At 42.4% G+C, this 25,483-nt stretch overlaps 1 protein-coding gene across 1 annotated transcript; it reads right to left on the minus strand.

The window, feature by feature from the left end:
* Positions 1–422: 422 nt before the first annotated feature.
* On the minus strand, positions 423–24,842 carry LOC308333024 (RNA polymerase-associated protein LEO1-like; the record flags this gene model as incomplete). Its single annotated transcript, XM_080789202.1, has 3 exons — positions 423–1,729; positions 21,820–21,932; positions 24,823–24,842. 3 exons carry the CDS (start codon positions 24,840–24,842, stop codon positions 423–425), a joined length of 1,440 nt encoding a protein of 479 aa, XP_080645328.1.
* Between the last annotated feature and the right edge of the window lie 641 nt (positions 24,843–25,483).

A 25,483-nucleotide genomic window follows, 5' to 3' on the forward strand; every position in this document is an offset into this window, starting at 1 on the left:
TTTCAGAAAACTGTCAGGACTGTCAAGTACAAAATGTGAGTTTCTTCAACCACTGCAGACAACAGAAGCTGTGGCCTAGGAACGGCGATTAGTGCTGATGTTGGGATCTCCATATATGGGCATGTCACGTAAAACAGAACAATGTTGATTTGGGCTGACGTTGGGTATATATATGACCATATATGGGCAGAATCTGCTCGCCCTCACGCCTGCTACAGATAGACACAACTTCAACTTCAACAAGTAGCCAAGCCAAAAAACAAAATATTGTGCAGCATGTCAAGTTCCAGAATCCAACATTGGACAGGTTATTGCATGGTTGAAATAGGCTTTGTCTCTCTCCCCAGAGAGACTCTCTCCCAGCTCTCTCTTTCTCTATGCATCTCAGATGAGTGCTGAGCTGTGTAGTAAGAAATATGGAATTATTCATCATCCACTTCATCTTCTTCATCGCTGATGACAGATTTCTTTGCCCTCTTAGTCGCCGCCCCACCATCACCCCCAGCTTTTCTCTTGCCCTCCTCCTCGTCAAATGTCTTGGCCTTCATCAGCCTCTGGGCCTTGTCGTCATCAGAGCCTTCGTCGCTGTCGGACGAGTAGATCCTCGCTCGCTCCGCCCTAAGGCCTTCTCCTTTGTACTTGCTCTTGATGGCGGCGAGGCTGATGGCCTGCTCTCCGTCGTCCTCCTCGTCATAGCGGTCAGGCTCCAGGTAGCTGCTGCTCAGCCTTCTATGGTTCTGCTTCATCCTCATCCTCCTCTGCTGGGACTCCCTGCGGAGGGAGGCACGCAGGCGCTCATCCTCTTTCTTTATCATCTCATGGCGCTGGGACTCGGGGTCCCGTCCCGGGGGAAGCATCCTGACCTTCTGCGCTTTGGAGTACCGGTCAGCAAGAGACAACTTCCTGTGGGTGGCGTTGTCTGTGGAGTGCGGCTTGAACGTCAGTTTGGTTTTGAACACAGCAAGTCCCTGCAGAAAGGTACCGTGTCTGATGAACAGATGGTTATGTGTGCCCTGCGGGGAAACTTTGCAAACATCAAACACCTCCTTTCCGAGGTGGAGTGACATGCTGCCATCAGACCATTTGACAATGCGTGCGTTGCTCTCACGTGTCTCATTCCCCTGCTCATCTCTCTTTGCTCTCCAGCGAATGGTATTCTCCACCTTTAGTTTGAGCTTGGCCTGTCCATCTTCATCTAGCTCATCCTCAAACTCAGCCTCATAGTACTGAGAATCAAAGGCCTTGGGCTGCACAAACAGGGAACTAGGCAAAGTGGAAAAGTAGATGTCAGATCCGAGGTCAGTGCTGACTTTGGGTATCTCCAGCTCAATGATTACGGGCTCAGGGACGAACTGCTCCTTGTCGGGTTGTTCCGCATCCATGCCATCCGTTGCATCATCCAGGGGCTGTCCTGGAGTGGAAGGCTTCTCAGCATCACTGTCTGAAGAGAGTTCTCCAAATAGGTCATCTACCGCTGCCTTCCTACTTTTCCTGCCTCCGACATCACTATCACTGCCCTTTGGAGACTCTAATGTCCTGTTCCCTGGACTCTCATTGTCCGATGAGTTGTCCTCATCCTCTGACTTCTTGGTACTTCCTCCCCACCTCTCATCATCAGATTGGCTCTCGCTGCTGGAACCTTCTTCGTCAGAGTAGGGGGTGTCTGGCCCTGTCTGGGGAGTTACCGGCTCACTGTGCATACTTCTGTCTGAATGGTCACTCTTCTGCTCTGAGTGCAAGGGCCGGACTCACGTTGTTCATGATCGTAAATCGCACATTGCTCCCAATTTGTCCATGTCTGCCATGTCTCTCCAGTTCCTGACATCACAGCCCTAGTGGATTATGTCCAAATATGGACATGCTTGATGTCACTGTGTGTAGCGATACTAATATCACTGTGTGGATATTAGTCTAGTGCCTCTCAAGATTATTTTTCTGCCCCATATTTGCATACTGGGCCCTGGTTGGTATAGCCTGGTTCCAGACAAATCTGGTTGGCTTGTCACTACTTCGGCCGTGAAGTCCTCCCACAACTGATAGGGGCCAGACCAGAGCCTGCCACAGATAGACACAACTTCAACTTCACAAAGCAGGGCCAGACTAGCCTGGGTAGGGCAAGACCTAATCTGATTGCAAAGGCAGATGATGTGCTATGATGTCATAGGACTGACGTCAGCGCAAATCGCCGCCGTTAGGCAACGGCTTCTGTTGTGTGTGACGTCTGAACAGAGAATGATCAGCAAGGGAGAGAGAGAGAGAGAGGGAGAGAGAGAGGCAGAGAGAGATGGATGTACTGGAGCAAAAACATCCACTCCATCCTGGCGGAGATAATAAGCACACTGACACACTGACACCCACCAGGGGAGGGCACTTGTTTTGTTTCACTCAAGTCTCAACTGAATAAAGAATGTTTACATGAAAACAAGGCAGGCCTTGAGGCATGAGGCATGACCAGGCGAGCTACCAGGCGACTAGGTGAGTGCCGACAGCCGCATGAGGCTGTCGGCACGCCAACAGGCACGCCGTCCAAGTTGGTATGCCATAGGGGACGCTGTGGGCGCTGGTGGCGTGTTCTCTCCTCTGTGTTCATCAGTGCCCATACCTGAGGCAGGGTTGGCGAAAGGGCCTTTCTGTGTGGAGTTTGCATGTTCTCCCCGTGTCCCCTCACAAAAAAACATGCAGTAATCCTGGTCCCCCTTACAGCCTCACCCCATACTCCCGCAGCTCCTCCCACAGAACCTCCCGAGGGATCCCATCATATTCCTTCTCCAATTCACATGTAGACTGGATATGCATACTCCCAGGCCTTCTCCAGGATCCCTGCAAGAGTATAGATCTGGTCAATTGTTCCACAGCCAGGACGGAATTCACATTTCTCCTCTTGAATCTAAGGTTCGACTATGGACTATTGGATGGTTCCCCGCTTTCCCATCCTGAGATGTTTTGTATTTTAAATATTTAGTGATAAATAGTAAATACTGTGTATGTCACATACACACACGGATCTTCAGGAAAAAACAGACAGACTCCAACACTATGGCCAACAAGTCGGACTGATCGTTAACATCAATAAAACCAAAATCATGCCCATTAACACCAGTACACCAACACATATAACAATAGAGGAGCAGGTATTGGAGAATACAAATAACTTCACATACCTTGGAAGCATCATTCACCACGATGGGGGAGCTAGCAAAGACATTCAAAACCGGATCAACAAAGCATACACAACCTTCATAAGACTTAAGCAAATCTGGAAATCAAAACAATACAGCACAAAAACAAAACTCCGGATCTACCAAAGCTGCGTACACTACTATACGGCGCAGAATGCTGGAAAACAACAGAAAATGACATCCATAAACTATCCACCTTCCACACATCATGCCTGAGAAAGATTCTGCACATATTCTGGCCCAAGACCATCTCAAACAATAACCTCCTCAACATCACCCAACAAGACGACATGCACAGCATAATCAATAAACGCAGGTGGACCTGGATTGGCCATGTGCTCAGAATGGACATAAATGCAATCCCAAGAGTCGCATTACACTGGACTCCAGAAGGAAAGAGAAAGAAAGGCAGGCCCAAAACGACATGGCGTAGGACGATGGAGAAGGAGCTCCAGCTACAACATCAGAGCTGGGGGACCATAGAGAAGATGGCCAAAGACAGATGTAAATGGAGGAACTTTGTTGCTGCCCTATGCGCCAGCCGGCGTAATGGGGATAAGTAAGTAAGTAAATACTGTACATGATGATGTACATGACAGACTGGTGATATGAAAACCGTAATCCACATGGGACCCATGCTGTATGATCATCACATTGTGATGAAAGAATTAAGTTAACTAAGTCCCCACTCTGACTGAGTTTGAACTGAAGTGAGATGACCTCAGCTTTGCTGACAACAGTGTGACATTAAGTTCTCATTACCCTCTCAGATGGAAGCACAATGTTTATCTTCGTGTTATTACCCTCAATTGGCTCTGAAGATATTTCCAGGATGCCATGACCCTTTGAGAGACGGGGGAAATGGAGAGGGAGAGACAATTGTGTGTGATCGGGCTGTGTGGAACACACAGCTCACCCATCAGTCATGCATTTCCAACAGCTGGCATTTGCTGACATTTTGTGGCTAGCATAAAAAAAAACACAACGATCTAGAGGGGTTGGTGTCATAAAACAGCAGAGGCAGTCCGTGTTAAGTGTTTATGAATGGTCAGAGTTATAGCATCAATGTCCTCCCGTTTATCGCCACTGCCTGCAATGCTGTAATTCAAAGTCGTAAAGGTTCGGACGAGCTGGCCACAAGAAAGAAAAAAGAAAACACCCACCACAACACTTTACAATTACAATATTGTAATGATGTCTGTGGAATGACTAAAGCAACACTATGAATCTACTGAGCACTTTATATGTTGAAATTAAAATGATGTATGGTTAACATGGCATTCAGACTGAGTAGCCGTGAGTTTTCACATTGCATTCAGTAAAAGTAATTTACTTCATTTTTTCATGTTTACATATACAAAACCTTTTATAAAACTGTTCAGCTACGGACTGAGGAGCTGGGCGTTCCGATTTCAGATGAGGGGCGTGTGGGGCCTTTCTAGTATTCAGAACTGCTCTATCAACTCTAGATATATATAGTAGATTGATTCAATTTAAAGTATTGCACAGGTTGCATCACTCTAAATCTAAACTTAGTAAAATGTACCCAACAGTCTCCCCTATATGTGTGATATAGATGTGGTATTGCAGAGGGTTCTCTGTCACATCATTTCTGGCGGTGTCTGGTATTAAATACGGTAACCAATTTCTGGGTAAATACATTGAATTGGTTCTCCAGACAACTGGGAAAGGATTCCAGACAGATTGCTGTTTCGCAATATTTGGTTGTTCTGATGAGACAAGGGCCCTTCCTTCCCACCAAAAACAGATCCTTAAGGCAGGTATGGTTGCTGCAAAAAATATATATATACTGATGATAAAATGGAAGTCTCCAACCTCTCCATGTTTCAAGAGATGGCTCAACGAGATACTCTCCACTGCTAAGCTGGAACAAATTTGTTACCGCCAGAATGCACAAGCTAAGTTCGCAAAAATGTGGATGCCATTCCTTGCAGTACTTAACAATAGTTGAGTATTATGTTCTGTATATCTAGCTGCTATGGTGCAACCGTGCATCTTTCACTATTGAACTCATCATTTCCCCTGCTCTCTGATGGTCTTCAATCCCACCCATTCCTTCCCTTGTTTATGGTTTTTGTGTGCGTGTATGTGTCTCTTGTATAGTTAAGTGTTAAGTTTACTTTTGTGTCATTTGATGTCTTGTACTTTTGTGTTGTCTTGTATTGGACTGTATTTCACTTGTATTTGAAAAATCGAAATAAAATATGTAAAAAAAAAAATATTCAACTACGTACATAATTCCAAATTGCAGAAACTATACATCACAGAAATGACTCGATTGTAACCAGAAACTATGCTACCGAGACATTTTAGATCCATCTTTGCTTTCTGTGTCCCATTCCCTAACCATCTCAGTCACATTCCCTAACCATCTCATCTCTCCTTTCATCTCATCATGCCTCTACCATGCATGCAGCACAGCATCTCCTGCTGCGTCATCTACATGTTCCTAGAGGTCATTCCCATGGTGAACAGGTGGACAGAAACCAATCAGCCAAGTCAGCATTTCCCAGTATCCTAGGGAGCAGGAAGCATTCATGAGCCAAATGGCTCTGGTGACCTGCCCACCGTACACATTTGATTCCTGTGGCTTCATGAGCTGTATAGGCCAGGGAGAGCGCCTCAGTGCGCCTGTCCTGAAAGCTCACCTCTTCAGATTCCATCTATCTTCAGACTCCTCTGTCCACTTCAGGACTAGGTCATCTAGGCTGTGACATCTGTGGAGTATCTTTGTGGGTCTGCGACTACTGGCCAATCACAGCAGGGCTTTCTTAGAACTGTGGCGCTATCCATAATAACATGTCACCATGCCTTTAAAACTAATTTACATGGACAGCGGGCACACGACATTCACGGAGAAACAACAACACGGAACAACAACAACACAACCTGGCCAGCATGTTAAAAACACGGTCAGTGGCCAAAGATAAATCAATGTCTGCCTTCGTTCAAAATGTACGGTTTGTGTGTGTCTCACTCAGATCCCACTGCCATATATACACGTGTCGTGCTCTCTAGACGTGAGCGTGCCAAGGGCACGCAAGCTTCTAGTATTATACGCCAGCACTCAGGTCAGTGTGTAAAATATTTTAAGAGGCATATATCTATGTTTAGACCAACATCAAAGAGGTCTTGTGGAAAATGTTGAATAAGTTTGACCTTCTTTACTGGAATTAATTTGCATATAGCTTATTGGTTAAACAAATTTGTATGCCAAATAAATTGGTCTTTTGTCGTTGAGATGAGATATGGGCTTGTGTAAATAATATTCAACAGGAATAGTCAGGCGTCAGCCCTGGGGTCGCAAATTAATGTGGTAAAATATGGAATTGGGTACAATACAGGACAATGCTATATGGTCAGAGAAACAGAGGCGAATCCGAATTCCTATTAAGTGTCATTTACAACCATCTCCGCTCTGTGAGACTCTTAACATTGCCTTACTGCTGCAGATGCAGACCCATTTCAAACTCAGCACAAATGTTGGAGGAGGATTTTGATTGGATGTGACTTGAAAGAACTGCAACACAGACCTTGAGCAATCATAAATCTGAAATTGGCCTCTGAAAATGACCTCTGATTAGCTTGGTTCACTCTGTACACCATACAATGCTACAGTCCCTCTGCAGTGTGAGAGCACTGATTGGATTTCTTGTGGATGACTCTCACCTTGCAGCCGTTTTTATTAGATTCTTTCACCAATACTCATGGAAGGATGTTAGATGTGTGCTCAGAATAGAGACCCGTGTGTGATGGCTACACCTTTGGCAGCGGTAATCATTGTACGGTGGATGAGCAAATATAAAGGGGAGAAAGACTTTTACATTCCGTCATATGGCGGTGTTGCGCACACTGAGATTAGCATTCCTATACAAGCTCAACGCGGCGCATCCGAAACATGCTGTGAGTAGTATGAATCAGGTGTAAGACTCGAGTGAGAGGCAGTATCATCAGTCCTGAATATGTGACAGTTCATGTTATGGTATGTTATTTGGCTGATCTTAAATTATAATTTGCTGTTATGACTTAAGAATTCACAGTTTAGGCATTTAGCAGACGCTCAATCCAGAGCGATTTACAGTAAGCAAGACCAATACATGGTAATACATCAAATACATACTGTAACAAATAGTCATCAATAATCATACTGTAAGTAAGAACCTAATGAAACTACACTATAGAGTGCTATGTCTACATAAAATGCTATCTAAATTACATAAATTGAGCCTGTAAGGTTGTCAAGGCTAGGGCATAATGATTTATCCTGATTTATAATGTGTTGATGTATTGTTTTGACTGTACTGAATTGTAACCTTGGCTACATTGAAAATGAGGGCTTGCCCTCAACTGTATTTCGGAGTATAAATAAAGGTGATGATGATGAAGTGCTAGGGGCTAAGATAGAGTCTGAAGAGGTGAGTTACAGTATTGTTATCTAATAAGCACAGATCATAACTGATATACGGTATGCACCAAAATGGACATAGGGACCTAAATGAAAATGGATGTGTATTTCAGCACTTATATTACTATGCGAGCAATATGTGACAGCTTATTCATCTTGTGACAAACTAATTGCATTTTGCGCATCAATTTAACAATCCCAATGATTGTGAACAATTTGACAAAAATACAGGCTGTCCTAAGAATGAGTGAAAGTTTATGATGGTATAGAACTCAAAACTACAGTACAGTATTTGGCTGGGTGTTATAGGCAGAGTCATGGCCAATTTGAGATGTTAGATGGACAAGGTAATAACAAGCTATAATCTACCAAGAACATGCTAAAAAATATATATATGGGAGAAGAATGCATTCAATGTAATCAACATTTTGTTCCAAATAGCTCAAATTCTTAGGGTTAGATTCTTAGGAATATAAGTCAAAAGCCATTAGAAGTAATGGAGGAACATATTGAAGATCTTCAATATGAATCTAATTAAATCATTTATTTTTCTATCTATAACAGGGATTCTCGACGTTTCTGGCTGGGGACCCCCAGTTGCAAAAAAAAAAATGAATTTGGGGACCCTCCAAAATAATTTCGGGACCCGCGAGGGGTCGCGACCCCCAGGTTGAGAACCCCTGATCTAGAACATGAAGTCAGCCTATAAGTGTCCAGACTATATGTGAGTTTATTCACAGAGTGGGCTTGTGAAATAATAATTTAAAGTTTCAATGGGTTTCATGAGGCATTCAGTATTAAAGGACAGTAAATCCGTATGAACCTTGACCTACAATTATTATCTCCTCCATATATCATGAATGTATCTGTGTGTGTGTGTGTGTGTGTGTGTGTGTGTGTGTGTGTGTGTGTTTGTGTGTGTACACAGTAGCCTACATGCACACAGTATGTGTTAGAATGTGCGTGCGTGTCTGCAAATATACAGGCCAATCAGTACCATATTCTTGTACACACTGACAGCTGCCCAAGGACCTAGATTCTTCACATCGGTTAACGACAACATGTCATCTTTTGAAATTATATTTGTGGAGTAATCGTCCCTCCAGGCTAAGGTATGCACCCCATGATGCCGGCACTATCCAACCAAAGCTAATACTGTATACCATAATACGATACGGTGAGGTCCTGAAATCACACACACATGTCGAAAATGACATGTTCTAGCAGGCTAGGGTGATTTGATACAAGACGTCCCAACTGAATTCAGCATTCAAAATGCAGTTTGCACAGAGCACTGAATGACAGAAATCTTTTCAGAATTATGTCTTAACGTCATGATCTGACCTAGTGATGACAACACAACATGATGCCATGATGTGTGTGCGTGCGTGTCGATTCCAAATAAATATATATGTTCTGATGCGTGCTAGCCGCAATTTGCAACACTAGATTTATTTTAATAATGGGTTGTTACAATATAGAGCCCCGAGGGACCTATCCCTGGTCCAGTGCATCAGCAAGTCTCTGACGCACTGGACCAGGGCTACGAGGGAGCGGAGGGACCCAGAAAATAATTCCCTGTTCAACAAAAAAAGCGGATAATTCAAGCTTGCCCTACAGCTGCAATGTTGGTGAGATTAACGTTGTTTAATACATCGTTTAATCAATGGGCTGTCAATGGAGGGTATTGCAACTCTAGATTTAACCCATTATAAAAAATCTAGTGTTGCAAATTGCGGCTATATGCGTGCTTGCGTGTCGAGTCCAAAGAAATGTTCTGATGAATATACCATATGTTTGCCCCAACAAATGGTAAATGGTAAATGGTGCATTTATATAGCGCCTTTATCCAAGGCGCTTTACATAGATTGTGCATTACATTCACCCATTCATACACCGATGGCAGCGGAAACCATGCAAGGCACCAACTAGCACATCAGGAGCAATTAGGGGTTCAGTGTCTTGCTCAAGGACACTTCGACAGTAACTCTGGGGGAGCCCGGGTTCGAACTGGCAACCTTGCGGTTCCCATCCAGGCACTCTACCCCTGAGCCACCGCCGCCCCAACAAAAGAAGAATAACACAGAATGCATACAGGGGAACTAAGCACACCTGAAGCCAGACACCATATTCTGTCACAGAGGAAAATAAACACATCTCTGATAACCGTCACACTGGTCTATCAACCAAGCCATGCCTTGACATGTGCTTTTTCAAAAAGTGTCGCCGGGCTGTTTCTGCGGAAGGACAGCTGATGACCTGCATGCCACGGCATATGGAGAGAGCACAAATAAACTGCGGCATCAACCCCCGGCTGCCGAGCCTCTGCCGTATCAACCTCATCTGATCAGCGGGTTCACCAGGGATTGCATCCTGGGCCTTGTCTAATAAATGAATCATTTCCTCTCATCTGTCTTTTAAGACGTGCCAGGATCCATGGACCGCCGACAGGAGGCCGTGAGATATATGAGGGAGAAGATGTGATGGGAGGGAAAGGCACACATATTGTACCGTTTATAGGCCCCATGCCGCAGCTGTCAACTTATTTAAAAAAAGACGCTTCTGTTGGAGACGTGAGTGGAGGGCGAGTTGGAAGAGGGGGCAAAGTTGTGTTGCATGAGTGATTTGAATAATGAAAAGATTGTTGAGTCCAGAAATATATTTTCAAACTAAACATGTTAAGACTCAACAACTAACAAGATATCTTGCTTTCTATGTTCCTGTCTCTCTTGAACACTCCCTTTCTGTGCCACTTTCTCTTCTTCTTCTTCTTTCCCCATGCACTACCTCTCATTTCAATTCACGAGTAGGTTTTTAGTTATGATTGGGACCTTTTTCCTTAAAAGGCTGAATAATGTTTGCTGAAGAACATGACATAATTATCTCCGCCAGAAGCTAGTTCTGCCCTCTGTCTGTCTGTTCGTCCCAAGCTCATTTAGCACGACTGTGCACACTGTCAGCAGGCAAAGGACATCACATCTCAAATATTTTTCAAATCGGGCAATGACAACTAAATCATGTATTAAATCATTTCATAATAATAGAGCAATCGGCCCTCCAAGCTATGAGACGAGCGTCCCTCCAGTTTATGGAACAGACTATTGCCCTCTGCCGCTCATGCACAACTCCAAAACACTGTCATCACATTCCCCACACAGACCGAATAGAACAATCACTACTGTGCACAGTCTGCACACTGTCAGCAGGCGAAGGACATCACATCTCAAATATTTTTCAAATCGGGCAATGACAACTAAATCATGTATTAAATAATTTTATAATAATAGAGCAATCGGCCCTCCAAGCTATGAGACGAGCGTCCCTCCAGTTTATGGAACAGACTATTGCCCTCTGCCGCTCATGCACAACTCCAAAACACTGTCATCACATTCTCCACACAGACCGAATAGAACAATCAGAACCATGAAATTGAGTAATTCTTATATTTTCCAAAAATGAAGTAATCCATAAAGTCATCAAATAAAAAGGAAATGCATTGCTCAAAAAGGGAAAAGGTATATTCCTCACCCAACCTTCAAGTCAGGAGGCCACAGGAGGTTCCGCTTTGTACAAAAGCTCTGAAGGGATACAGAGATGACCAAACTTTTCTTCTTCAGATCTCAACATTTTCGGACCAACTGCTCTGTGGTTTATCAATTGATCTGATTAAGGTTTAGTGGCCTTAAATAGAGTCTCTTTCACAAACCACCAACAAACACTATTTTTGATACCTAAGATGGAACCCCCAGCAGCCTCACTTCCTGTACATTTATAGATGTTCCTGGTACCTCACTTCCTGGAACTATGCATTTTCCCCACAGCTCCCCCTATGATCAAACCTTGTCAACAGAAGAGGAATGACCACTATAGTTTAAACTACCGTACTCAAAACAAAACATCTTTTCCGTACACTACATTTCGGAGTTAAATATTCAACCCCTTTTTGAACTATATATTTCCTTGCTATCTCCCAAAATGTTGTTTCATTTTCTTTCGTCTCTTTTAGGATTTTCTCTACTATGCTAATTGTGTACTCTCATGTTAGCAAATGTATTAGGTCTATATGAATACCTATGAATAGCTATGAATGTAAACAATTCTTGTGCTTTTTCTGGTTTTATCCTCGTAGCAGATTTCGTATTAACCTGTACTTTCGTTGAACTGTACCCATTCTACAAACTGTGAAATCAAAATTTCAATCAATCAATCAATCAATCAATAAATCAATCAATTCCTGTTTTTTTTAATATGCGGAAATACTGTAGCTACATTTGTATTTCACAGTGAGTGATCACAATGCGCTGTTTGATCATATGCCCCATTTCTGTAATTAACACCGGATTATTCGTTTTAGTCACAGGATTTCAAGCTTTTGATTTCCTGTAGCCTATCTTGAATGAGACCTCATTGGTATTCCTCACTTAAATAATGATCATCCCCTGATGCGGCTTTTCTACCACAATGGCTTTCTTGAGTCAGCTAATCCTCTTTTTACGTCTCGGATGTGCCAAAGGCCCATCAGAGGTTAACCACTTGAACCCAACGCCCAATATTCTGTGGGGAACATTTACCAGAAATAGACAATCTACAAGCTTACAACGCGACGCAACACTTTTATGAGCTTGTAGATCGCCTATTTCCGGGAGATTCGGTGTAGAAGACAGCAGCAGCAGACAATTGCAATTCAGTTCCGTTTTAAGTAATTTCGCCAATGACTGCCATAAATTGGTTTATCATAAAATAGTTTTGCAGAGATTAACTGAAAATGCACATTAAATTATGAATAATGGGAATTATATTACATTTAAATGAGACAGTCATGGCCCAGTGATGTTACAAGATTTTTGTATGGGAGGGATATTACAAATCACTTTTCTCTGCATCATTACTGCACCAGCTGTTTGTCATTTCACAACGGCCTACTCCCTCTGTAATAAATAACAACTAATTTGTTCATCCTAATCAGGAGTTCTCAAACGTTGTAGGACATCAGAGTTGGGGAAAAGTCTAAAACAGAAAAACACTGGAAGTTGGTTAACTGGCAGGTGGAGATATAGCGTCTCCACCTGCAAAATAATAGAATGGAACTCCTAATTTCCCCGTGCTACAGCTGCAGCAGGCTGCGCCAAAACAGGTCCAGGGGCAGTGGGGAAAAGAAATTGAAAGCAGCAAGTAGCTACAGTCAATGACCTTTGCAGCTTTCTAGCATGATAAATGTCAAAGGTTCTCTGTTTTTAATTTGTCAGACTTTCCGGAGACGCCTGACCTATGCCTACTTTCACCCACAGTTTTCCCATCACAGCAGTCACTGAAGCGGCACCTCGGAACCTATTACTACCCCCTCCCACTGTTGAGGCTAGTGCTGTCAAAGCTGCAAATTAGGCCATTTGCAACCTTTCATAATGCACTGTAGCAGAGAACAGCATGGGTTGGCATTTTTTTCTTTTGGGTAGGGGCAACACTGACCGACATATAAAATATTGCAAACACGACATATTACAGACGGACCTGGGTACATGCGTTCATATTTGGCAGGTATCATTTTGATGTGCTGGTGCAATTCGTAAAGCCTGAATGACTTTGTCGTACAATATGGTGTTGCATGGCAAAAATAGCAGAGCTACATGTTCACATGTTTGTAGATCTGGTACTTTCTCTGCATCATACTGTCATTAATCGTACGACAAAGCATAAATGAAGCATAACTAGGCCGATGCCCTTTGGGAACGATGCCCTTTGGGAACGTATGCCCTTTTGATTTGCAATACCCTCACATGTAGCACAGGCCGGCCGGCTGACAGACAGAGTCTGAGAAGTGTCTGAGTCAGGTCGAGCCCAGCGCAGGGATACTCCAGTTCTCACACAGAAGTCATTGAGGTCAGGCCTTTTTTTTTTTTACAAATCTCTTTTTTTTTGCAGACAATAGAACAACAGTTTGACAAGCGGTAGATTGTCAAACAAACAAATGAAAGCAAGCACCAAAAACGAAACACGCAAAAAAATATCAGAGAGCATAAAGCCAATCTGACGAGACCCCAACCCCAGTAGCACTAGCATGTGAGTCCATTTTAAGGTTGGGCTTTCTTCTGAACCCCAGAAACTTGGCTCGCCCTCTCCTGCACTTTACGCCATTTCAGAAACAGAGAAGATCTAGCAAGTTCCCCTGACAGTCGTCATAATTGTTTAGCATGTTTATCAAGTGAGCCAGCCTTGTGGCGTTATATATCCACTCCACGTTTGGGACGCCAAACCCACCCCCCTGTTTGGACTGGAAATAAATAATGTTTCTGGGGGAGTCTGAACCACTTCCTAAACTATTTTGTCATTTAGTTCACTAAGTGCTTTGTTTACATGCTGCTATAGCCTATAGGTGAACGTTGGAGAAGAAGTGTTGAATTCTAGACAGGGCTACCTAATAGCATCCAACTTCATCAACACACACACACACACACACACACACACACACACACACACACACACACACACACACAGAAATGGGGATCGGCACGTCAGTGCAAAAACAGCTCGAAATGCAGCATCGTCTGCGTGCAATGATATAACTGTAGAGTTATGTATGTATCGTGTCCACATCTTCCACTTTGGAGCCAAGATATTTCTGCTAAACTTAAGCCCAGAGTTCGTTCTTTGCGGCTGTGATGACATTCTGGAGCTCACACTTGCATTTCTTGTATTCGTCCTGTTAATCCATCGATGCACTTGCTGAATTATGCAGTGACCGATTCTGTGTAATAATCAATAGCATTCTCCACTGCTTCCCAGAAAACATGTCTGTAGTGTCGAAACAGTCACGCAGAACAGAGTCAGACTCAGATTCATCCAGTATGATTCCAGTCATTGGTCATTATTCCTTCTTCAGTCTTTGACATCATTTACAAATGTGTCCATATCTAGACCAAGATGACAATAGCTGGGCAACCAGACAGATCCTGTGGTTCAGCCTTCGACCATACTGTAAAATGTACGTATGTCTACCGTATATAGCATTTAATACTGAGTAGTCACATCACATCAGCATGGTGTTTAAAGATTCATGCAGACCTTAAAGAATGAGATCTTGGTTTGCTCCAAGAGCAGACATCAATGTATGATTACTGATTTCCAAAGTAGAAGCAAGAGAAGAGCAAACATCCCCTTTCAAAGAGCTCTCTTCTCACATCTCAGTGTGCTTGATCAGTGGATGACTAATCAGAAGACCCTCTGGTCCATTCCACATTAGCCTCAATCTTTCTTATTAATAGACGTCCCGCTCTTTGCCTCTACTTACTATTGCTGTTTGATGAAAGCAACGCATATAGCGAGCTGGACATAGGCCAATCATTTTTACTGAGGAGTGCTTTGTGAGCTGAGTAATGATAAGACATTATTGGATGGGGAGAGAGAGGTCTATTCTAGCTAAAGGATACATTTTCATGTGTGCACATCATACTGGGGCATTTATGTTACAGAGCTCTATGGTGCCACTAGAGGATAGAAGAACAGCACTCGGTGTCATGTTCCATTACAGACTATATGGCCTCTCTTAAGTAGCAATCCTGGTCTTCCAAACAGTCTATTAATTATGAGTCAGGGAGGAAGCTCACTCTAGAGGCAAGTTCAATAGCACAGAATATGGAAAGTTTTGGTCCAATTTAAATCCAAACATGTATTCAAGGGAAATGTGTTGTGCAGGCAGCTGGTTTATAATAAAAACACAACAATAAAGGGATATAAAAGGTAATATGACACGACAAGACAGCAAACGCTTACAAAAAGAAAACGGCGCCCACAACAAATCACCACATCATACACTATGTATGTAAGCAAACCTCAGGTTGTCAAAGTGATAGATGGGGCTCTTCGCGGCAGCATTGCCTCTAGATATTAAATGATAGTCCATGACAAGCACAAGCAGAGATGAAAAGTCTACACCTGCTCCTTCTATATGTCTTCAAGCAGTGGAGCTCTTCAGCATGCAGCGCAGCGACGCTGACCTTCAGCCAACAACCCAGAGCATCTCGCTCCACCCTCCTGAGGCTAGACATGCTGCTGGCTTGGATGTTTTCCAAGGTCAGGCTGAAAAGGCCTGGTCCTGAGGGGAGGTGATGGGGTGATATACACAACAACCTCTAATGCTAATGAGTCCAACTTGATGGAGCAGAAGGAAGTTGTAGATTGGAGGTAAAGCGAAGGTGGAGTGGTCCTCCGTCATCCACACTGTAGCTTCACGCACGCACGCACGCACACATGCTTGTTTGTAGTGGTTTTGAGTGGACATTTTACACCATTTTCTGCTATTTCTAAACCTAAACCTGAAAATAGTCCATCTACTGTACAAGCTCACAGGAAAATGGTCTCGATTTCTTCTACACTTTAGGCTCTCACAAGTACAGAAATACAAGTCCACACACACACACACACACACACACACACACACACACACACACACACACCGTGTTTTTTGTAATGAGAAAGATGTTTTTTTGTGATGAGCTAATATTGTTTGCTGTGGTACTGCTGCCAGCTATTGTACAATGAATGAAGCCTTGTGCAAACCCTCTATAAATCCTTAATGTGCATACATCCGATACATGTGCACAGTTGAGAACATTCAAAAAAATTATTACTTCTGTGTAATTGTCTGTGCAAACACAGCTGTAGGCAATTATTGATCAGGATATAGATTAAAGGTAGACTAAGATGGACAGAGTACCTGTTTTGCCATTGCCAGTCTCCTCGCGTCTACCATCCTCCTCTCTCTCTCTCTCTCTCTCTCTCTCTCCCTCTCTCTCATGCAGTTTTCCGATGCTAATGACAGGGCTTTTCACCAGGGGTTGTGATGGGCTGTCTGAGCTACCAGGTATTTGTGCTGCTGTGACTGGTCAATAAATGACACTAAGGGGAATCGCATGCGCATGGCTGGACTATAATGAAATGCATGTCTAGGAAATTAATGGGAAAGAGAGCAAGAAGGAAACCGACAATTTCCGGAGCCAAAGTGATGTGTTTGGTGGTGTTTTGACAGGACTTATGGTGAGCCAGCATGGGGGAGTCAACTCAAATGGCACATTCGGAGATATACGTTTGTGGAAATGGAAACGTTGGCCTAATGGTGATGCTAAAGCAAAGCAAAGGCCACTGGGTCACCACCAAAGGCAGTAGGTGCCATTGTCTGGCTAGCATTCAAGATGCACAGACAATATTTCAATCCAGCTAGAAGTTTTCAAGATATCTTGTTTGGGAGTCAAATGTGTGCAAGTGGATTTTGGCCAAATGATGGCATTATGGGGAAAGACAATGAGGTCATAACTTTAAGATATGCTTATGGTTGTACCATTTGACATTTTATTTTCGAAATGACAACCTGATGTTGATAGGCCTACTGATATAACTGACAATGCAACGGCTTACAGCCTGCTCTGCTCCAGCTGTGCCGTATTGTAACCCTGTAAATTAATAAACAGCAGTCCCTGCCTCATAATAATAAAGGGAGATGGAGAAAGGGACGACCTCTGCCAGCCAGCAAATACTACAAGCGATGAGCTTGTGCATTATTCAATGCTGTGAGATTCCAAGAGTCTCAAAACATACAATATGACTGACCATGATTATCTCCTCATTACTAACTTCTCCAGACTGTTACTAACTTACTTATTGTCTGTCTTCAATGTGTTTTTGTGAGCTATTTCTCTCTGTGTTGAATGAATCGTGGCATTTAATCCAATCTCATTTAACTCATTAGCTGTCAAGAAGTATAACTTGATCCAGTGGCAGACAAACAGACAGACAGACAGACAGACATCTCAGATATGGTTATTTAAGAACCAAGAACTTTCTTTCCGTACTTCACAATGCTCCTGCTGTACATGTGGGAGTTAGCTACAGTAGGTCACAGTTACGAGATAACACATTGTATGATGTGTTGAATTAAGATATGAAGATAGAATAATATTGTAGCAATGGAATACATAGAATAACAGTAATATAATATAATGTACAAAATCTAAATTGCTTGTGTTCTTGTAAACCCTCTACTTGGACTTGAGAACCTTTGAGTTGTTGAGCTTGCAGCTGGCCCAGCGCCACGGGGGTGCCAGAGGGGGCCTGGCACTCAGTTGCAAAATTCTGCCCCCTCTGTTTAAGTTTTATGTACATATTGTTTTACTATAAAAATGATGTGTGCCCTCTTGCCATTTTCAACTGCCCCCTCATTTCATCCTGGATCCGAGCCTGGCTTGTTCCTTCCCCCCATGCTGGGTTTCAAGTGGTTAACCCATTCTGGGCGGGAACCCCTTTTGGTGTTTTAACTAAGCATTATGTTATACTTTAGCTATTGAAAAATAGCAGTTCTACAAGCTCATAGCGCGCCACCGAGTGGTGCGCTACGAGCTTGTAGGTCTGCTATTTTTTGAAAAGTCGTGAAAATGTGGTGCAAATCTTTGAATATATTCTTTCAGAGCGAAAGTTTTTAACTAAAATCTTTGCTTCTGGGGGGTTCCTAGAACAACATATTTTCAGATGGGGTCGGCGGCCAATTGCATATATTTTTGCGGGGTCCTTGACATGAAAATGTTTGAGAACGACTGTCATGATTTAGAAGACATTTATAGAATCGATCTCGGTCGAAATGGATTAAATGCTATAGCTACAACACAACAACGAGCTGTAAACTAAAATGAGCATGAATTCATCACCACCAAGTGGGTTGAGGTCTGATGCAGCCTTTTCAGTAAAAGAAAAGAAAGATTATAAGGCTTGGCACGTATCGACATTTAGCACCAATAACCGACAATAAATTCAGTCTTTATATCAACAAATCGACAATGAACCACTTAACCATGTGTTATACAGTACTTCGTGGTACAATGGTGGCGTAAAAATATAGTAAAATTATCAAATCTACATGCCTCACAACGCATTGCATCGTGTGTTGTATGAGCTTATATATTTAGATTTGCTATTTTCACTATTAAATAATTTAAATAATAATTTATTAATCGAGGCTACTGTATAGGCTATATGTAGTTTTACAACCGCTTTTGTCAATTTGTGATTTTTGTGAAGTCATATATCACCATACCCTAGTAGCCTATACTTGTAAGTAGTAAGTACCTTTAAATGCAATTCAGCACACCATTGAGCTACAGTATTATAAGCATGTGTATGAATGTATCATATCTCCGGTGGGATGGGGTCCGACGTGGGGATTATACATACATAAGAAGGAGCTTTTTCAGTCAAAGAAACCCCATGCTGTTACTTCATGTACAATAATAAAGAGATTGTCTTTCCCTTAAAAGGCGTTATCTCATGTTTGGCCAACCCCCTGCTGGCGTTCTCAACTCCCAGCAGAATGACATGCAAAGGTGGCTTCAATCCATGTAGTCGTAGGCCTACAGTGTTTTCACAGCAGGGTGTCTCATCTCTGCCACACACTTCATGTACACATCTTGTGAAGCTTGCATTCAAATCTTCCACTCCGTACAGTACGTCGATGCTGTAGCATAATAATAATAACGCAACACTGGTCAGATCTTGCAGGATGCGAGAAGGGGGGGGGGGTATTGTTGTATAATGATGATGACACAACTGCACAGCAACATCATGCTATTTCATCACTCCCGCAGTTTCTGTGTGGAAAAGTTCTAAGCAGGGCTTCAGTGTATGCTAGTAGCAAAGCTTAGATTTTTTTACAGGATAGGTTTGCATACAGTATAGGTTTCTTTTGTAGCTGAAGAGTGACCAAGTCACCCCAAACTGCTGTAATTTCAGTGAGTCAACAGGTGGTGCTCTCTTCTTCCTGTTCCCACATGCTTGAAATGTTATGTTGGGTTCATCCATGTCAGTAAAAAAAGGAAAATGAATCTATCTTCCTCAAACTACTGAATGGTTATGATTCACGCAGTTCATTATAACCTTAGACATGACTGTGTGAGTGTGAGTGTGTGTGTGTGTGTGTGTGTGTGCACCGATCTACTTGTGTGTGTGTGCGTGCGTGCGTGCGTGCGTGCGTGCGTGCGTGCGTGCGTGCGTGCGTGTGTGTGTGTGTGTGTGTGTGTGTGTGCGCGCGTGCACCGATCTACTTGTGTGTGTGTGTGTGTGTGTGTGCGTGTACCGATCTACTTGTGTGTTTGTGTGTACACTGCCAGTATAGCAGCAGCATTATACCCAGATGACTTATGAGTGGGCGGAGGAAAGTGACTCTACTTGTTCTGGAGAAGCTTATCGAGAATCAATATTTCATCATAGCATTTATTTTAATCCTTACCAACTGTATTCAACTACTTCCTTCCTATGCCTGCCACTTTTGTCATCACTCTCTGCATCCAGAGAAATATGCAGTCTGCACACCTGCTGTGTGATTAATATACAATTATAGATAGGATCCAACATCAGGAAGCACACACATCTCCAGACATTCTACAGGTGCTGGTAAAAAATATACGTACATTGAAAAGGAAGGGATGTCCGCACACTGTTTCACAGGGAAATGTCTCTATTGGTACAACGTTTTGACCCCGTGTGGGTCTTCGTCAGGTATGATACCTGACGAAGACCCACACGAGTCGAAACGTTGTACCAATAAAGACAATTCCCTGGGAGCAGTGAAACAGTGTGCGGACATCCTAATATACAATTATATACATGTACATTTTGGGCTTACATTTTGGAAGTGTGGGGGACGACATTGATTTCCCATTCTTCCTTCATTCATTTATTGTGCACACTGTCTCTTCATTCACCAATTTAGAGGGACTTGAGGTTTCTGTGGCTGTGTCTGCACATGCCCATGTTGTATAACTTTACTGCATGCCGCGTTGCTCCGGGGCACAAGCACTGTCATTAAGATGTCAATAGTGCATATAACTTTGATACAACTATGTCATTCGAGTTTTCTTAACATGTCCACCAGTGTAGATCTGGAACATCATAGGTCTTTGATGCCAAGGCCTCTTATTATAAAACAACTTTGGGCTTGTTATTCTGTAAAGTCGCCTGTAAATATTGGTAGTTGTGGGTTTCGTTATTTTGGGCTTGTTTCTAAAGTGTAGTTGCTTATTTGGTCTTGCTTCCAAATGTTGTTTAAATCAGTGGTTCCCAAACATTTTCACGTCAAGGTAAGGACTTGTGCCAGGGACCCCATACCATTTGTGAATTTAAAATGTTTCAAAAACATTTGAGGTTTTTACAATTGTTTTCTAGATTTATTTTAAAATAACAGATCTATAAGCTCACAACGCATTGCATTGTGACGCCGTGTTGTGAGATTGTAGATCTGCTACTTTCAAATAGCACTATGTTTGCTCATTAGGCCTTTTTCTTCTTTTGGGCTTGTTTTCGTGGACCTGGCCGCTTGTTTCTCTTGCAACACTGACTATGATGGCAGTGTAGAACTGAACTGGAGGATCATAGCCTCTGGCAGCGTAGGTTGAATTTCTACAGCTGGCGCAAGAAGTACATCCTCTATTGAGCCTTTTTGTCAAAATGTGTTTTGAGTCAATGTTGGCCTTAGGGTCATGGAGGTGGTAGAGCCAACAAACTAAACAAATGTTTAAAAAGTAGTGAAAATAGCCGATCTACAAGCTCACAACGCGGCACGATGTGTTGTGTGCTTGTAGATCGGCTATTTTCACTATTTTGGGTCCCGGCCAAACATCTAATTTATTTTTTGGGTCTCGAGCAGAAAAGTTTGGGTCTAGAGTATTTAATCGAGACACATAGTGGCTCAACTCAAGTGACCCAATCAAAACAAACCTCAATGATATTCAAACCCTACACCTACAGTGTAATTACTGTTCACCGGCATTTCCAGGTGTTTGACCACCTGACCACATGAACTGTAGCGACCCTTTTCTGGGAATGTCAAAATAAGCAAACATTTGGGAAAACGGCAGATCGTCAAGCTCACAATGCTTGTTGTGAGCTTTGAAATTGGCTATTTTCATCGAGTATAGAACCATGGGGGACCCCAGTCAACAAAGCTTATAGGTTTTAAGTTGTTAACTTTGATCTCCACAACAGAGAAGATCAGATAAGTGTGACCATTAGTATAATTCTTACTCAGCCTTATAGGATCCTAAACTGTATACAGCAATCAGCTGCATCACAACCACTATAGGATGTACTGCAGTAGTTACACCCAGACTAATTGAACCCCACCACCCCCACCCTCGCTTTATGAGAAGCTGGACAAGGTGTGTATAAGTTCAATTGTACCTCCAGTATGCCAAGTGAAGGCAGTGAGTGCACTCTGCAGTCTGCAGACATGCTCCATCTTGTCGGCATTCCACTGCAGACTCAGGAAACCGCCTGCATGGAAAATTCCACCTCTGTGGATTGAGGGTGGAGATACGGGACACAATCTCAGCTCTGCTTCATTAAAATACAGTGGTTCTCAAACTCAAACCCAAATTGAACTGAACCCATTTGACAGCAAACCTCAATATGTTGTGCCATAACTTTTTTCCAGATTTGTCTGATTACTTTCAAGGTTTTTGCAACATTTACAAGCTCAATACAAGCTCACAATGTTTGATTGTAGTGAGCTTGTATTGTGCTTTCTGCTTAGGCAATGTAAGTGTTCTCATGCCAATAAAGCCCTTCTGAATTGAATTGAATTGAGCTTGGCCACGGTATTCAAAAACATGTTTGAATAGCCAGAGTATGAAATAGGGTTAGACTGATTGTGTTATGTTAAGGTACTGTCTCATTATGCTGGGGACCCAGCATAATAATGTTTATTAATACAGTGTGTGTTGCACTTTCGCAATATTAAATATATTGAACCCATCACGAAACCTTGAATGGTAAAAAGTCTGCATCTACTGTAGAACATTAGTATACAGGGGGTGCAGTTAAACATGACCTGTAGACTAATATAACACTAGAGGAGTCACAATTGCAGTGGATTATTACAGTGCTTTCATTCCAAATGTGGTTAATTTGTCTGGCATTTTGCTGGAATTAGAGGTTCCTGTGTTCAAAATAAAATGGCTTCAAAACAATTTTCTGAAATAGCCTATTCCATGTTCAGTTTGGCTCTCATCATCGACATGAGCTTCTGCTCAGCACAACTCTGTTTTAAGCACAATCATTAAGACAGATTAAAATCTCTGAGCCAATGCTTGTGTATTCACGGTATGCTGTGTGAAACAGCTTCCCTAGGGGAAGACTGTGGATTGGCTCATCAAAGGATAAATCTCTGCAAACTGACATGCCAATGAAGATCATCCCCTATCAAATATTGGCTGATTTCGACTCTCACTTCTTCTGCCTCATTTTCTAAAAAAGTAACTGATGAAAGATAAACTGATGGTTGGTGTGTGTCAGGTGTCTTGAAGGTTGATTTAGCTTTCAGTTCAATCAATTCTAAATACAATCACCAACATGCAGTCAATTTTCTGATGATTGAGCTTTCATTCTTCTAACTTAATTATTTGCAAGTTAGATATGACCTTTCCATAGCAGCCATTCTTCCATTTATGAATTGGAAACGGAGTGTCAATTCCTGGATTGATTGAATGATTTTTTTTCCCTTGAAACCTTTGGAATAAAGGACATGTATTTCAGTGATTTGTCATGGAAAATCTTGCCAGCCTGAGTAGAATCATGATTAAAATTCATAATGATTCCACCTAACCCTACCTTTGATTGTTTCATTATGTCAAGAGGCCTGCAACATATTGCATTCTCATCTAGTCGTTTAAAATGGTTTACAGTACATACATGTATACTATACATTTAGTACAGTTCTCTCTCTTTCTGTTTCTAACACACTGTTAGAAAGGCAGCAGTGTAATCTTGAAGGTCTTTCAAGTCTAGGCACAGCAGCACATATCTTACCTGCAAGTGGTGCGGCTAGAGTCAGCCGCAACCCAACTGCCCCAGGCCTAAGAACCCCCCTCCCCCCGACTGCATGTGTAGTCTGTCTCCATACTGCCTTGATAGGGAAGGGCCTCTAATCTGCTTTATCTCCCTTACATGAATCATAGAGATATGCAGTAGATGTATAGGTACAGTCATCCAGTTCCACTGCTCACACATGCAGACATCCATATTCATGTCTGTCTTAATGCTTTCTATCTCATATTCTCCATTCGTATGCACTCTTGTCTTTTCTGTGGGTCTGGTAACTAGACTGTCAGAACGTCAATGCAAGCGTCACCTAACATGCCCCCAAATGTGTATGTGTCTCTGGAGATCTCAGATCTATAGTGTCTCAGGCATTTTTTCCACAGAAATATGTGCACATCACAAAGCAGCATGTTTGTCAAGACGGAATAACTGTTGAAATCTTTCCCTCATCATCCGAGCTCCCTGTTGTCAGGCACTGCGGCATTCCAGGCATGTTAGAACATGAGCATGCCATGTTCCGTGTCTGAGGGACTCAGTGAAACAGGGTGAATATAGATAGACCATTGGGTCACACTTGGAACTATGGATTCAGATAATCAAATGAGAGCTGTATTAATCGCGTCTCAGATGTCCTGACAGCTATTCTTGCAGCTCTAAGAAATGTGTTTAACTTTTCTACAAAGGCACCAAATGTGCACTACAAGCTATCAATGTATAAGATGTGAAACAGTTATGATGAATTATGTCTGCTGTTGACATCGTGGACAGTTATGTGCTTATAAGGTTTTACTGTACAATTATTATAGAGTTCAGTTTTCACGTAAACAGGGCACAAATGACATCATGCATGGGAAACTGGCCTATGAACTAAAGGCAAACATAAAATGAGTAGCTTAAAAGGGGGGAGGGAGAGGGGGTATTATTTCTGACATTTAAATTAAATGTCATGTATTCATGTCTGAACAAAACCTCTTGCTTGCTATTTGAGCAGGCTCAAGAAGCATTCTGTTAGGTTAGGATAGTCATAGCAAAACAATTCTTAAAACTACTTATTTCTGGGTCTAGCCAGATGTCACTGTGACATCACAGAGGTGATTTATGTGAACGTTTCTTTGCCCTATATGCCTGAGCCTGTATGTATTTCTGTTACTATGTTAGTCATTCATTCATACATCAATGTCACAGACCAAAAAAATACATTAATTCTCATCATGGTCATGTGATTCTGTATGCTTTAGTGATTCAAACTCTAACGTAAAATAAATACTGTATGTTAAGTTTCGAATTAGGGAGGGGTGGGTTTTGGCCAAGAGGGCTATATTAGGGTGTAGACCGACTTGAGGGCAGTAAAGGGGAGAGGCTTACCTTAGCTGGTGCGACGCCATTGGTGGACGCGGGAAGCTAAAATGCCTCTACCTGGTGCAGGTAAACAGACTGACATCAGACACGGCAGGGATGGATTACTGGCAGTCGTTCCACTTCATTTAACCTGCACTGTGGATGACATGACAGCTTGGTTGGTTTGGTTTTGTGGTGTGTGTTTTTCGTTTGTTTTTTGTTGTTTGGTTTCAACAGTAGACTACCGTCACATTTCGACAGTAATTGAAATCAATGGTTGATTTTCTTTGTCTCTCCCGAAATGTAAATGTTGGGTATAACGCTATGTTCTGTTGTTTTTCCAGTTAACATCCGCTACAAGGATTTGGAATTGTGGAGTCATACTCTGATGCCAGCCAGGTAAGTGGCAACTGGGAAATTAATAATACTTCAACAGGAAACAATTTACTGCTTTTTTCTATTTTCTTGATAGATTCTGTCTTTGTTCTAAATAAAAGTAAAAACAAAGAAGTAAAAAAAAAAGAGGAAATATGGAATGTAGGAAATATGGAATGTATAACTATTATGTACTATTATTGTGAATTTGTCTGGCGCTAGGAAAGCAAGGTAGTATGAGCTGCAACAGGATTGGTTCTCCACAGCAATGCGTTTACTGCAGCCCAGAACACTCCTGAGGAATGGAACTAAG

Source organism: Protomyctophum bolini, assembly GCF_963924005.1.
Source record: "Protomyctophum bolini genome assembly, chromosome: 2".
NCBI lineage: Eukaryota > Metazoa > Chordata > Actinopteri > Myctophiformes > Myctophidae > Protomyctophum > Protomyctophum bolini.